The sequence below is a fragment of the Lissotriton vulgaris genome, chromosome 4_1 (genome assembly GCF_964263255.1).
Source record: "Lissotriton vulgaris chromosome 4_1, aLisVul1.2, whole genome shotgun sequence".
Lineage (NCBI taxonomy): Eukaryota > Metazoa > Chordata > Amphibia > Caudata > Salamandridae > Lissotriton > Lissotriton vulgaris.
In genome coordinates, this window is record NC_141691.1 from 2,040,993,521 (window position 1) to 2,041,008,923 (window position 15,403).

The window sequence follows — 15,403 nt, forward strand, 5'->3', positions numbered from 1 at the left end:
TATCAAGTACTCTTGAATTTTATATTCTGATTCAAACTTGTGGCCCTTTATTGAGCCTTTTTGTTGTACCTACTAACCCGGCCAAAGGCAGTGGTAAATTTGGACACATACTGCCTTTCGTGGCTGGGGTTATCAATTATTCTTGAATTTGATATTTTCTGGTTCAAACTTGTGACCCTTTATCAAGCCTTTTTGTTGCACCTACTACCCCGGCCGAAAGAAGTGGGAAATTTTCACACTTGCTTCCTTTCTTGGCTGGGGTTGTCAATTGTCGTTCTTGTAATACAAATTCAAAGTGCAGGCCCTTTATTGAGCCTTCTTGGTAACTATTACTTGTGAATGGCAGTGGGTAATTTGAGCACTTCCAGCTGTTCATGTATAAACAAAACCTTAAAAGTCTAATGATATTAAAAAAAAAAACAGTGTAGTCTGTGGTTATCAAATTTTCTGTTTGTTATTGAAATTCAAATTACAGGCCCTTTATTGAGCCTTCTTGGTAACTTCTACCCTTGAATGGCAGTAGGTAATTTGGACACTTTCATATTTTTTACATTATTCATCTACCACTCAATCAACACATCATCATCATCTACACGTACACACACCTACCTGCCGCCTTTCTTGGCTATGGTTAACAACTATTCTTTTATTTCATATTCATATTCAAAGTGCAGCCCTTTATCAAACCTTTTTGTTGTAGCTACTACTCTGTCTGAAGCCTTTTTCATATAGATACTGCACAGTTTTAAATGATGTTGACATTTTAGTACAAATTAACTGCTAACGAGGAAATTAATCTGAATGACATATCTGATGAATTAATATCTCATAGTTTAACAGACATTGGAATGTCTGTTAAACTATGAGATATTAATAGAATAAATTTATTGTTGAAAAAAATTAAATCTTTGAGCACTATCTACTAATGTATTTATTGTACTAAAAGGGAACACTTACTGCCTTTTTTGACTGGGATTATCAATTAATATTATTCAATTTCATATTCTGATTCAAAGTCAAGGCCCTTTATTAAGCCTTTTTGTTGTAGAAGTTTCCACATTTGCAGCCTTTCTTTGCTAGCGTTATCAATTATTCTTTCTCGGGCTCCCACTGCAGAATCCAACACCCCGTCGGTGTAATGGACTGGAAACCAAACACCCACTTCCCTTACAAGGAAATGGGTAGCTTGCACATCTTCAGCATTTCTTATTTTTCACCTTATTCATCTTCCACTCAATCAACATATAATCCACACACACACAAACCTACTTGCTGCCTGTATTCACTGTGGTTATCACCTATTCTTCAATTTCATATTCTGATCCAAACTCTAGGCCCTTTATCAAGCCTTTTCAATGTAGCTACTACCTGACCCAAACACAGTTAAAAATGTGCACACTTACTACCTTACTTGGCTAAGGTTATCAATTATTCTTAATTTCATGAACTTGATTTATATCAGTTATAGGTTTAGTACAATAACAAAATTTGAATAAAAGTCCAAAAGAACACATAATGACAGTCTACACTACAGACAACACAGGTCACAATTTGAACTATTATGTCCCTGAAACATATATATTTTGACAATGCATTCCATAAATGTTCTATCTTTCATTTCAATCCTGATTACAGATGATACACTCTACCATTAAATGTACACTGCAGACAGCCAGATTCACAACTTCAATCCACCTTTCCTTCTACATTAAAGACACCATTGGATCCACCCTTGCTTTCCTTAACATAGAGACAGTTGTACTCTGTCCTCAGATTCTGTTAACTGTACAAAAGAGGAAGGAGGAGTTACGCAGGCATCCAAGATGGTCGCGTGAGCAGAGGGCTCCCGAGACCCGCGCCGCCCTCTTGCAAATATCCTTGTAATATCCTGAATTATTATATGGGCTTTTCAATTTCTACTATCGCTGATTCTAATATACTTCCAAGAACTGAAATCGGACTTCGGGAACCATTTTTACATCGTCCTCAACTTTCTGGCCTGCCCCAGGACGGGACCGGGGTCTCTGCTGCTCGGGCTGGCTCAGATGCAAGTTAACAACAGCGGTCAAGGGACATAATTTCCACCGGTGCCATTGTCACTTTCAGTTTCGGTTTCTCCTCGACCTCCTAATTGACTGTTCTGGAAGTGCTCCTGATTTCGAACTGTGGTGGCCTGACCCGCTGTGCTTCCCAGCCATATCCCTGGTCTCACCAGCTACGATTTTGGACGGAAACTGTGCTTTGGCGACCTAACGATATCTGCCATTTACACCAGGTCCAGAGGGGCCCTTCGGGGCGCGGCTTCCAATATGGCGACCAAACCTAAGGCCGAGAAGCGCAAGACAAATGTGCCGACCCGTGGGGGATCCATCCAAACTAATGTTATGGACCGATATACACAACCAAAGGGTTCCCCCGGTGGTGCTGGCCGTAGTCTTAAAGACCTGAGGACGGACCTTGTGGCGTCATCAGAGGTCTCACTCCAGGATCTAATGTGTGACATCACTGGGATGAAGACTGATATGGGGCTACAATATGAGGCCATTGTCTCCAAGATCGACACGGTGGCTGTTGATGTTACCCTTATTAGAGCAGACTTGGCTAAGACCAACGAGAGGGTCAAAGCCTTGGACCTTAAGGCCTCCAGTCTTGTCACTGATATGGCGGATGCGCAGTCGGAGATTGGCAACCTGCGATCCTCACATGATCTGATGGCCAGACGTCTGGACGAGTATGAAAACAGGGCCCGGCGTAACAACATTCGCTTCGTCGGGGTGCCGGAGAGCCATGGTGAAACTACTGTTGACCTACTAGTGGAGGATCTAATCGTCACTCATCTCGCTCCTGCCGGACTTAGCAAGTTCTTCGCAGTTGAGCATGCATACCGTTTCCCGGGTGGACAGACTAAACCGGGGGCCTCCACGAGGCCTATCATCGCTAGACTTTTCCACTTTCGGGATCGGGATGCTATCCTCCAGGCTTCACGTAGGCACGGCCCATTGAAGTATGAGAACAGTTCAGTTTCCATATATCCTGATTTCACTCCTCAAGTCCAGCGACAGCGGATGGGATTCCAGGGGGTGAAACGGCGCTTGCGGGACTTGGGGCTCAAGTATGCGATGCTATTTCCGGCTCGACTTCGTATTGAGTACCAGGAGCGTACTTTCTTTTTTGACCGACCGGACAGTGCTGGCGACTGACTAGACTCGCTGCCGAAGATGGACGACGGGACCGGAGGCCCTGGTGGTACGGACGGAGGTGCATCGGCACAGGAGTGACATTTTGGTTCTTGGTGTCTGGTTGTGGTTTGCATTCACCGGCTGAGTTTCGCTATTATTTGTTCATTGTTGCTATAGGCCCGAGGGTGGTGCGGGGTGGGGCAGTCTCTCTTTTCCTCCACTGGGGTTCTTTGTGTAGTGTATTATGAAGGGGCGACAGGCACACTGCAGATTGGGGTGGCTTTTTAGTCATACGCCGGGGTGCAGGGTGGGGGGTGTTGTAACGGGCAGTTGTTTGGGGGTGCAGGGGGGTTTGTTTTTGTTTTTGTATTTGTTCTTTTCACATGGCACAATGAGTATTGCTGTTATCCTGCTGCTCTTGGGTTCGGAGGGGGAGTTGTGGTGCTTTGCGGGGATGGGGGGGTTGTGATCTGAAATTGTTGTCTTGGAACGTTAATGGTCTGGGTGACAAGATAAAACGTGGTGTTGTACTCCAGTTTCTCAGACATCACTCCCTTGACATAGTCCTGTTACAGGAGACCCATCTGATAGGAAATGCATGTAGGGCCCTGGATAGACGCGGCTATAGGTTGGTAGCCCATGCTGGATTCACATCTGGCTCCAGAGGGATCGGCACAATGGTCGAATCCTCCCTGCCCCTGGAAATAGACGAAGTTGCGCTTGATGATAGAGGGCGGTATGCCTCTGTCTCTGGGCGGTGGGAGGGGAAGGTGCTCACAGTTGTTAGTATATATATTCCCCCGGGTCTTCAGGCTACCACCTACGCTGATCTAGGACGGACTCTCCTGGGGCTTCCAGATGGTATACTTGTACTGGGTGGGGATTTTAATTCTGTGGTCTCGGGTGAGTGTGACCGATTACCCCCCAAAGTCCTGTCGGCGTCCCAGTTGTGGCTTTCTGAGTTGCTTGAGACTTTTGGATTGGTGGATGTCTGGTGGATGTTACACCCTACTCACATGCAATATACGTTCTACTCTGGAGCACACAGTAGTCTTTCTAGGATCGACTATTTTCTGATGTTGTCCGCTCACACTCCCTCCATACATGAGGTCCGCCATCTTCCCAGGGGCATTTCTGATCATTCACCCTTGTTACTTGAGGTCTCGGTGGGTTTTTGTAGTGAGAGTAGGGTTGTCCCCATCCATCCTTGGCACCTAAGGAATCCCAGGCTGTGCTCCGAGCTTCTCAAGGCTATTTATGGTTATTTCAATGAAAATGTGGGGTCTGTCTCTTCTTCTGTTTCCTTGTGGGAGGCTTTTAAAACTGTAATACGGGGTTCCGCATTGTCATTGATCGCTGCCAATGAGAAGGCCAAACAGGAGGACTTAATGCACCTCGAGGAAGAAATCACTTCGCTTGAGAGAGAATTGGGTGGTAATGATACTCCTGCAGTCCTGCACTCCTTTGCACTAAAGCAGGCTGAATATAGATCCTGGTGACCGACGCTGCTAAACTTATGAACAGGAACCAGCTGGGCAGACTCTATGATGTGGGTGATAAGCCGAGTAAGCTTCTGGCGTGGTTGGATAAATCTGAGAAAATGAATCGTGTGGTGCCAGTGATTAAACGATTGACTGGTGAGTGTGTGTCTGACCCAGGTGAGATTGTGGATTGCTTTGTAGAACATTTTCGGATAGTTTACCAATCGGTGAGTGATAGGGATGAGTCTGGTTCCCGTTTACTCTTGAGTGACCTCGCGCTACCCTGTATTTCGGATGAGGAGAGATCCATTTTGGACGCACCTATAACGGTGGATGAGGTCGCTACTGCTATACGATCCCTTCGTTCGGGTAAGGCTATGGGGCCAAATGGTTTGCCCATCGAGCTCTACAATTGCGCCCTGAAAAGATGGCGGCGAATCTGTGCAACATGTCCATGGAGTCCTTTGAGACCGGCCGCCTCCCCCTCGATCAGCGTTTGGCCACTATTGTTGTCATCTACAAGGACGGTAAACCTTGTGACCAGTGCACCTCCTATCGCCCCATTTCTTTGCTTAATGCTGAGCCCAAGATCGTGGCCAACCTACTTGCGAATCGTTTGCTATCGGTAATATGCGACCTGGTCCATCCGGATCAGTCCGGTTTTATTCCCCATCGGAACACTGCACTCAATCTTTGGAGGCTTCATGGAGTTCTCGCGAGAGCTTTGACACTGACCGAACCCACCATCTTAGCTTCTCTCGATGCTACTATGGCTTTTGACACCATCGAGTGGTCTTACCTTTTGGCGGTTCTTTCAAAGTTCGCCTTCGGCCCTAATTTTGCTGCCTGGGTTAAACTCCTTTATGAACAACCACTGGCCCAGGTGGTGGTCAATGGCAGAGTGTCTGGTTCGTTCCCGCTTGGGCGTGGCACCCGACAGGGATGTCCGCTTTCCACCCTCCTTTTTGCCTTAGCATTGGAGCCGTTGGCGGAGTGACTCCAGTGGGAGCCCTCGATCAGGGGCATCCGGTGGGCCCCCGATCTTGAAGATCGTGTCTCGCTATATGCCGATGACATTCTCCTTTACTTCACTTCACCCCAGAAGTCACTCAATGTGCTCTTCGGTGTCCTCACCTCCTTCGGGAAGAATTCGGGTCTCGTCATCAATTGGACTAAATCATATATTTATGTCATAGCGGAGGAGCTCCCTCCACGGCCTCATAGATTCCCAATCCAGGTGTTTGAGACTGGTTTTAAGTACCTGGGAATTCATGTCTCCTTGGACCCCTCTGTCCGCTATGACCGCAACTTGTGTGCTCCTCTCCGGTGACTTAAATTGGATTTCCAGCGGTGACACCGGTTGCCCCTATCTCCATTGGGGCGTGCGGCTCTATTTAAGATGATGTCCCTCCCTAGATTTTTGTACGCTCTGCAAAACTTTTTTGACCCAGTACCCTCTGGATACTTCCGTGAGTTTATCCGGGATGGGCGGGCGCGTATCTCCTTACCCAAACTTACTTTGCCAAGGTACGATGGTGGCATAGCCCTCCCAGACATCAGGCTCTTCTACTGGGCCTCTCAGTTGAGTGTGGTTAATCATGTAACGTACTCCCCAGGTCCCGGTCCTGCTTTTGAGATGGACAAGCTCCTCTTGCCAGGCGGGAACTTCAACAGGGCATTGTATTCAAAGGAGCCATTCCACTCTCTGACTGGACCCACGAAATGTGCTGTGTGCAAGTGGAAAGATGCGAATGTTGCTACGGGCTCGGGCCATAGGATGACACGAATGACGCCATTGTATGACTCTGATAGGTTAAGTAGCCTGTGGAGAACAAAAGGGTTTGATAAGTGGGATACGATTGGTATCAGCAAGGTGGAGGATCTTCGGTCCAAGGGCGCGGTTAAGTCCTTTGACGCCCTTAAGGTGGAGTATGATCTCTGCGACAATGAGTACTTTCGGTACCTTCAGGTACGCCACGCTTTGACCTCGGTCTTCCCTCCGGGGACGGAGATTCCCCAGTCGTCGTCACTCGAGGACCGGATTCTGGTTGGCCGTTTGCCTGACAGCACGATCTCTTTGATCTACAAAAAGCTTATTAATACCAGGGCTGATCTCCTCGTGCTGCTCAGGGCTTCGTGGACCACGGACGGCCTGGAATTAGATGATGAGGACTGGCAGATGGCTGTGGCCTCCCCTAAGGAGGTGGCCATTCCAGCCCACCTTCGTTTTGTACAACTGAAGATCCTCCACGAGTATACATGACCGGTACGCGACTGGTGCTGATGGGTTACTCGATTGATGGGCTATGTAAGGGTGGTTGTGGCATGAGTGGTACCTTTCTTTGTATCATCTGGGAATGTCCTGCGGTGTCCGCCTTCTGGTCCAGAGTTCATGCCATCATGGAACTGCTCACCGGGGTCTCTCTCTTGCCTGAGGCCCGGCGGTGCTTGCTCAATGTTTGGGAGCCTACGGACTGTACGGCTGCTCAGACATTTTGGGTCACTCTTGGTAACATGGTTGCCAAGAGGGATATTGCTCAACTCTGGGGTTCCCATAGGCCGCCTGGAATAACAGCTTGGAAGGACAACATGGACTGGTGCATGTTCCGGGAGAAGACGGTCTATGTGGCTCGGGCCGTCCAAAGAAATGGGGCAGGATTTGGTCCCAGTGGAACACATACCGTTAAGATTTCTGCACTCCTCCATTTGAGTATACTGCTGATGTCCCATTGTCCCCGTAATTGACATTCCAGATGTTTGTCTATAGTGATATTCTGCATCGCTCTGTTTACCATTCCCCGTCCCTAGACATATGACACAATATTCTTTAGCGATTGGTCCCTAGCCCTCTCCCCTTGAGCCCCTAGAATCGTTCTTGCCATGTGCTTGTGTGGTTTTTTTTGTTCTATGTTTCTCACCTAAATCCAAAAATTAAACCTATTTTCTCCTTTGGCTTTATTTGCTACATGTGCCGGTACACTAATCAGTTGCTATTCTCTGAACTAACTGTACTGCCTTTATACCTGCTGTCTAGATACTCATTGTCATAGCGGCCGGCCCGACTAGGTTGTAGGCAGACGCTGTGTACTGTGCATATCGAAAATAAAGGTTTTAAAAATAAAAAAAAACTGTACAAAATAGCATTCATCAATATTTGTATCAATTAGTACCTTCAATCTACATTACACTATGTGTCCTGAGAAGTGCTTTCAATCAATTCTCTGCTCACTCAAGGCCCTTTATCAAGCCTTTTTGATGTAGCTACTACCCCACCCAAACGCAGTTGAAAATTTGCACACTTGCTACCTTACTTAGCTAGGGTTATCAATTATTCTTGAATTTCATGAACTTCTTTTATATCAGTTATAAGTTTAATACAATAACAAAATTCGTCTGGCAAGTCCAAAAGAACACTGAATGACAGTCTACACAACAGACAACATGTCCCTGAAACATACATATTTTGACAATGCATTCCATACACGTTCTATCTTTCATTTCAATCGCGATTACAGATGATACAGTCCACCATTAAATGTACATTGCAGACAGCCGGATTCACAACTTCAATTCAGCTTTCCTTGTACATTAAGGACACCATTGGATCTACCCTTGCTTTCCTTAAAGTAGAGACTATTGTACTCTGCCCTCAGATTATGTTAACTATACAAAATAGCATTCATCAATATCCGTATCAATTAGTACCTTCGATCTACATTACAGACAGCGGTGTTCACAACTTTAATTCAGCTTTCAATGTAAGTTTCTCTTCACTATGTGTGCTTAGAAGTGCCTTCAATCAATTCTCTGCTCAGTACAGTTCATAACTAGACACCAAGAGCGCTAGCACTACGGAAAACATTCAATACAATCTTGATTCACTTAAAACATATCTGTAAAAACAGAGAGGGACCCAGAAACCCAAAGGAGTAGGGTACCAAAAGACAAGTCTGTCAAAAATATTCCCCTTTGGGTAAGTATGAGAGTAAACCACAAATTTCTATCAAACAAACAAATATACATGCAACAAGGAGCAGTAAATGATTAACATGAATCATACATACAAAATACCTTGTACATTTTATTCATAAACAAAATTAAAAAACAGTACATTGTCAGAATAAAAAAATCATAATAAAATGTGGGACAGAACAAAGGGAAAATGGTTCCAATTAAAAAGCAGAGAGAGCCACCAGTGTTATGGTAACATGTGATTAAGAAACTCCAGATCTATAAATTCCACAATTTCGTAGGAGTTTCTTATCTCTTGTGGCCTAGTGCTCCTCCACCAGAGCATCGACGCGTTTCGGTTTATGGCACATACACTTCCAAAGCCAAAAAACCTTCTTCAGGAAATAACAATAAAATATCCCACAGAACCACAATGTCTTCGTGGAAATGCAATAAAAAGTATTGTCTCAGTTATGGCCACTTCTATTACTTCACCACCTTCTCAGTGTGTCTCAGAGTAGTAGTGCGATGGGCATAAAACTATGCTGCATCAAAATGCTGAATGACAGCAAAAAGTCCTGTCTTCAAAATCAGTCTTCCTCCCGGTCAGACCGCCCGCAGTCTGCAGGTTGGATAGACGGAATAGTAACGTGGGGTACTGCATACCTATGCAATGTGTTGAGTAGCCGTTGTAGACCTACTTGAGTGTGGCCAGTTAGAATGACATTGTCTGCATAGGACATGCTGGAAATGGGTTTTCCTATTCGGGGGGCGTGGTAAGACCTCCGCTATAGCGTATGCCGTCTTTCAGCATTTTGATGCAGCATAGTTTTGACAATTATGTTACAAAAAGGAAGTTATGCCAAGCTACTAAAGATGTTAGAATTAGCAATGTATATATAAGTTCATTCAGTAGTATGATCATTTACATCAGCAAAATCACAAACAGTACAAAAAATTCATTCCAGCATAAAAGTTTAAAATATACAATAAAATAGGGTTTTGCATCCCTATATCAGTAAAAATGGTATCATTTCATATGAGATTAAAAGAGGAGATTTCCAGGTCTGCCTCAAATCTAAAACGTAACAGTTCAAACCCCAGTGAAACAACGTGACCCTCAGACAGGGTTGCTTACATGATCATTTATCTTTCACAGAGTACATTTTTTTTATCATTTTTGATCTCTGCCACCAAGCACTGAAGCAAGTATCTAGAGATTGTAAATATGAGCTATCTTGTAGTGTCAGACCTGAAAATATGTATGGCATCAGAGGGGCATGAAAAAGAAAGCTAATGATAGGCAGGAATTATCCAGGTTTTCCTTAGATCAACATAGTTGGGAAAGAAAAAGACAAAGTGTTCTAAAGTCTCAGGAAAAGAATGACAGGACGGGCACAGAGATTTTACAGAGGCATTTGCCCAAGTACTTTTCCTAAAATTTAGAGGGAGAACACCATACCTAAATCTGATATAAAGTGCCCCTGCTGCATCCATAAACATATCAAAAGTCAACCAACCCTTGACATTAAAAAACTGGAGGTTAAAGTACAATGTGCAGTAACATCAGTGCTTAGGGAATCAACATACTCCATCAACTTACTTTCAGTACCTTTTTTTGAGAAAGGGTACAATCTTTTTCGTAATTGACTTGTATTAGTAACTCTTCCAAAGCATCACTTACCAGGACCTGGGTACTACTCGTTAATAATTTTACCGTAAACAAAAGTGCCTTATGAATACCAAAATAGTTCATGGGTTTGAGACCAAGGTCAAGTCGTAACAGTATTAGGGGCGTGTTCACTGGTAGGCTGAGGATCGCCCTTAAGAATTTGTTGTTAAGCTCTGCAGCCCCCACAGCTCAGCCCCGTATAAAGCTTCATCTAGCCCTTTTGCCCAATGTAGTTCCAGAATTGGAAAAGAGGGTTGAAAAGCCGAACCCCTTACCCTCCCAGCTATTGCACAGTCAACATGTTGTAGGGTTAGGACAATCTTTTCTATTTGGGGTGTCCAAACTAAACTATCGCTCCCAGGTAATCTAATACTGTGACCTGTTCTATGCATCATAATATTTCCTTACATTGTGGCATATCAGTAATTACCTAGACTGACCCCAAATTACCAGAGCTAGCCACCAATGATAAAGCGATACCACAGACCTACCAGCAAATGAAGACTAGGGCTGGGCGTAGTTCACAAAGAATCGCTACGCAGAGCTACTCAAAGTGCACTTCGCATTACGCGAGCTACGCTTAGCACTACGCGAACTGTGTAGTAGAATGTTCGCACTGTGTAAGGTGCCGTTCTCAGTGATTGCACAGTGTGGACAAGCATTAGGCACTGTGCTACGTGCAGTTCGCATAGTACGAAGTTGCGCGAACTTTGCAAACTTCGTGAGCGTAGCGTTGTGCTTTGCCCAGGCCTAATGAAGTCATCATGATGTGAGCCATTGTGGGAAGAGCTAGAAAGGAAACAATATCAGTAGACCCCCTTTCACCTCACACCAGACTGTAACCCAGATCAAAGTCTGTTTAGCACAATTTTAATTTGACAGCAGGGATCATAAACTTGTTCACAATCTTTGATTTTATTACATGCTTTGCGTGTAGGTTACTGATGTGCACACACTACCCTCTAGCCTAAATGCATTTATTTCACCTGGAGTGTACCTCTGTTGTAACAAAACAACACACTCCGAGCAGAAGCCAGGCAAGACAATTGGACTCCCTCAAAGGGCATGTACCACTGCCTCAAAATGATTCCTTATGGATACCTTACCAAAGTTGAGTAAAACCCGGCGCATTCTCCCTCACTAGGGATATGTACTGTGTCCCCCCTACCTCTGGTGTCCATATTAGCAACTCACAGTAGCACAGAATCATTTGATAGACCAACTTTCTCCAGGCAATAGCCAGAAAGATGCACAGTCTCCGAATACACAGCCATCAGTGTGAACATTACACACCAAACCAACTGCTTGATAAATAAAACAGTACTCATTGTGAACTTTGTTGGACCCACACTCTCCTGGCAAAAGTGAGAAAGATATCTAGTAATAAGCAGAAAGTGGTAAGAGCACAGAGTGGCAAAACTCTGCAAACTCCACCTGGCAGAGCGGAGTTTACTGCCCACCCCTAGATTTCCGACTTTTTCTGCTCATATTTGACATTTATTTTTCCTTTATGTGCTTTTTGCTGATTTTACATTTTCCTCCTGCTAATTTCTGACCTGTATTTTGCCTCTTTCTGCATGTTTCTGACATTTATTTGCCTCTTTGTGGCTGTTTATGTCCTTTATTTTGCCTCTTTTTGCTTGTTTCTGATCCCTATTTTGCCCCTTTCTGCCAATTACTGACCTTTATTCTGCCCCTTTATGCTTGTTTAGGACCTTACTTTTTCTGCACATTGTTGACTTTATTCTGCAGTATCTGCTCATTTCTGACCTTTATTCTGCCTCTTTGTGCTCATTTCTGACCTTATGTTTTGCTTCTTTTTGTCTTTTCTCCCCAGCCCATGTGCAGGAGCCTCAAGGCCCCAAGCGGTCCCAGCCAGCTCCCGGCCTCCTGTGGGAGCAAGCATTGCTCAAACAGGCAGGAAGCTGCTAAACACGCAACTACCTGTATGCCAGAGCAATGATTTTGTCTTTTATGCTGCCTGCTTGACAGAACATAGCAAAAGAACCTGGGAACATAGCAGCGGCTGAGGGTGGTGGTCTCCAGGGCCATATATGGCCCAGAAGGGGGGATCATGGCCCTTTCCTATATTTTTCCAAATTATTTGGCCTGAGGGGGGTGGTGGGTCCCATAGACCAGGGGGGTTTTCAGGACTCTAATTAGGTGTTATTTAGACCCAGTGAGGTGGTGGTCCCTAGGGGTCAGGGGGTTCACACAGCACCCCATCAATCTTTCTTTAGCCCAAAAGAGTTACAAATTCTGAATGGATTTACAGTAAATAACTGAAAGCATGATCTACAAACCAAAGTCTACCTAACTGCCCAATTTGGTGAAATTCCATTCAGTGGTTCGAGCTGTAGTCGTGTTCAAAGCTCCTATGTCAAATGTGGAATTCACACTGGAAATCTTAAGTTGTTTGACTCTCCCCGTAGATAAGTAATAAAAGGCCGTAGTGAGTCTAGTTGTGCATGGAAAGTTTGCAGGTGATCAGTTTTGTATATTCTTTGTATATTTCAGATAAGCCACAACAACGTCTATTGTATCTTTTTTCTTGACACTTGTAATGTACAAAAATAACTTTTTTATCACAAATAAGCATCATTAATGACAAATAAATGCATTTTTAATATAGAGGAAAATGTTTACATTATAAAAATTATACAACAATATCTATATTCGATAAATTAATTAATATCAAAAGTTTGGTATAATTGTTCACTTGGTGTTTATTATACCATCTGTATTTTTTTGTCCAAACTAGCAATTGTTCACCGCCTTGCCTTAGGCTTGTTTTCCTCAATTGTTCCTTTCCTTGTAACAGGTAAGTCTACCTTGTGTAGAGGGGCCCCGTTCTTTACCAAATGTGTTACTTCATCTGTCTACACATGTTTAAAGGAGGGATGTTGACCATAACACAACTCTGAACATTTTGCCACTAACCACACATCTCTCCACAGAGAAGCTTTCCTACGCCCCATTCTGTTCATTCAGAAGTCAGGTAAACACCGCGTCCATTTCTACATTTTGTGAGATAAAATTAAGATACCATGCTAAAACCACTTGCGTACCATGCCAAACTCCAACATTGGCAACCACTTTGCAAGCAGTTTTACATTTCAATGATTTCGTTACAGAGCTATGAAGCAGGCTTTCGGCAGACCGATACCTGGTGTGACTGTAACCTCTCCTACCTGAAGCTGGTGGATCACAACTGTGCAATGTTTCACTTTTTACCCGGGCCAAAAGTAGAAGATACAGAACAATTTCCATCCTATGGGATGAAGGGAATTGTTAGAAAAACATTGGAAGTATTTATAATGCATAGAAACTGATTAAAACACAAGGAACGACGTTAAGGAATTAGTAATTGAACATTGTACGGTGGCGCTGTTCTGAGATCTGAGTCTGCCATTAGCCGAAAACATCTGTGAGAACGATGTACAGCACGTGCAGGAAAGCATTACTGGTCACCGACAATCCACCTCCCATCCTCAATGAGATCTGACTACAAAATGGTCATGATTTCCATACACATATCTCATACATGTAAAAATCCTAACAAACTCTTAATTGCGACAAAGCGATACATCTTAATCTACAATTTTAAGTTACGTGTAAAGTCCCTCGGGTACTAAGATTAGCTGAATCCATGTTGGGTAATAATGGACTAGTAGTGAATGGCGTGTTTTGGTGCCGACAACACAGGAAATGCATTTTTAAAATGTGACATGGTGGCAGTTGGTGGGTGCAGAGAGTGACGTAGTGATTGAGGAAACCTAGGCCCGCAGGCCATGAATGAACTTGGCTCCCCATTCCCTGATTAGTACTGATAACAGCCATAAGTGCAGACCCTGGACCTGGTGCTGCTACACCTGCCGCACTATTACTAGCCTCTACCTTTGTTACAGAACGGAATGTCGACTTCTCATGCAGGTTCATAGAGGCATTGGCCTCTGGTAGAGCCTCAGACAAGGGAAGAGGTCTGCCACAGAGGCAAAGTGAGGTCTCTACGAACATGTTATGAAAAATAGATCATAAAATTGTGTGCTGCTGGGAGCGTGGCAGGAGGTACGGCCATCAACCACAAAGTGGGCTTCACACAGAGTGGCCCATGTTGCCTGCATGAGCTACAGGTAGCCTAGGGTGTCCACACATCTGTGCCTCACCCCCTTTCCTTTTCTAAGCTCCTCAGTCCTACATCTTCACATTTACTCAAAAGAGAAAGGAAAGGAAGGAGAAATGCAAAGACCCACAGCGAAAGGAAGGCAGTGTTGTAAGAGGGGTCAGGTTCACTTCACAGTCCCACAAGAACATTCCAGAACCAGATGGTGGTGAAAGAAGGATGAAAGACCAGGCAATTGATGGAAGAAAAGCAGAGCATAATAGCCCTGGACGAGGATCAGGGCAGGTCCTAGAGTCCATTTTCAGGGAAGGCTTGGAGGTAAAGCGTGGTTTTCAGTTCCATCCTGATGTGTCCCATTCGTACCAAGTTAACTCTACACAGCACCAAATAGAAGAGCCTGGCAGGTGGAGCCAGGATCCTGCTTGGCAGCAGTGAGTGCTGCAACTGCCATCTTTGAAGTGCACTGTACAAGACAAGACCATGGGAGGGCATGGACCCAACTGACACCAATGGGATGCACGACCCATCCCTCCTAATAACTGTTTGTGACAGTGATCATTTGAAGGTGTAAGATGCTCTTTTCAAGACAACAAGACAAAGTGCACAAACACAACCCCAATCAAAGTTTCTAGAAGAAGACCCACCTGCTGTGCATATCCAGAAGTGTCTGAGAGATAGAATGCCAGAGCTTGCTTTTTGTTGCACTATTCTGTTCTCGCTGCACAAAACTACTCACCGCTGCAAACACACCAGCACACAAACATTTGACTAACATACTGGGTGTGCTTACTGGTTAGGCACTCTGCCAATCATTTCTCCTGACTATGGCTGTGGCGTCCCTCCATGAAGACAAATAAAGATTGTTTTGTGAGGAAAAACACACATCTCTAGTCCAGGAACTGCTAGGAAGGCCAGATTTCCTCACCACCTCTTTGAGTAGGACTTTGTCTGTCCTGCACAAAGTAAGAACAGTAAATCAACGTCTAGTTATATACTT

The 15,403-nt window shown here is 44.5% G+C and overlaps 1 protein-coding gene across 1 annotated transcript in view; it reads right to left on the minus strand.

Annotated features, from left to right (window-relative positions):
• Window positions 1–15,061, minus strand: part of LOC147724925 (fucolectin-1-like) — a 284,753-nt gene extending 269,692 nt beyond the window's left edge. Inside the window, exons 1-2 of the mRNA XM_086918134.1 lie at window positions 15,051–15,061; window positions 13,475–13,554 (exon numbers count right to left, since the gene is read on the minus strand). Coding sequence (XP_086774260.1) covers window positions 13,475–13,554; window positions 15,051–15,061 — 91 coding nt within the window. The remainder of the gene's footprint in view (window positions 1–13,474; window positions 13,555–15,050) is intronic.
• Window positions 15,062–15,403: the final 342 nt, after the last annotated feature.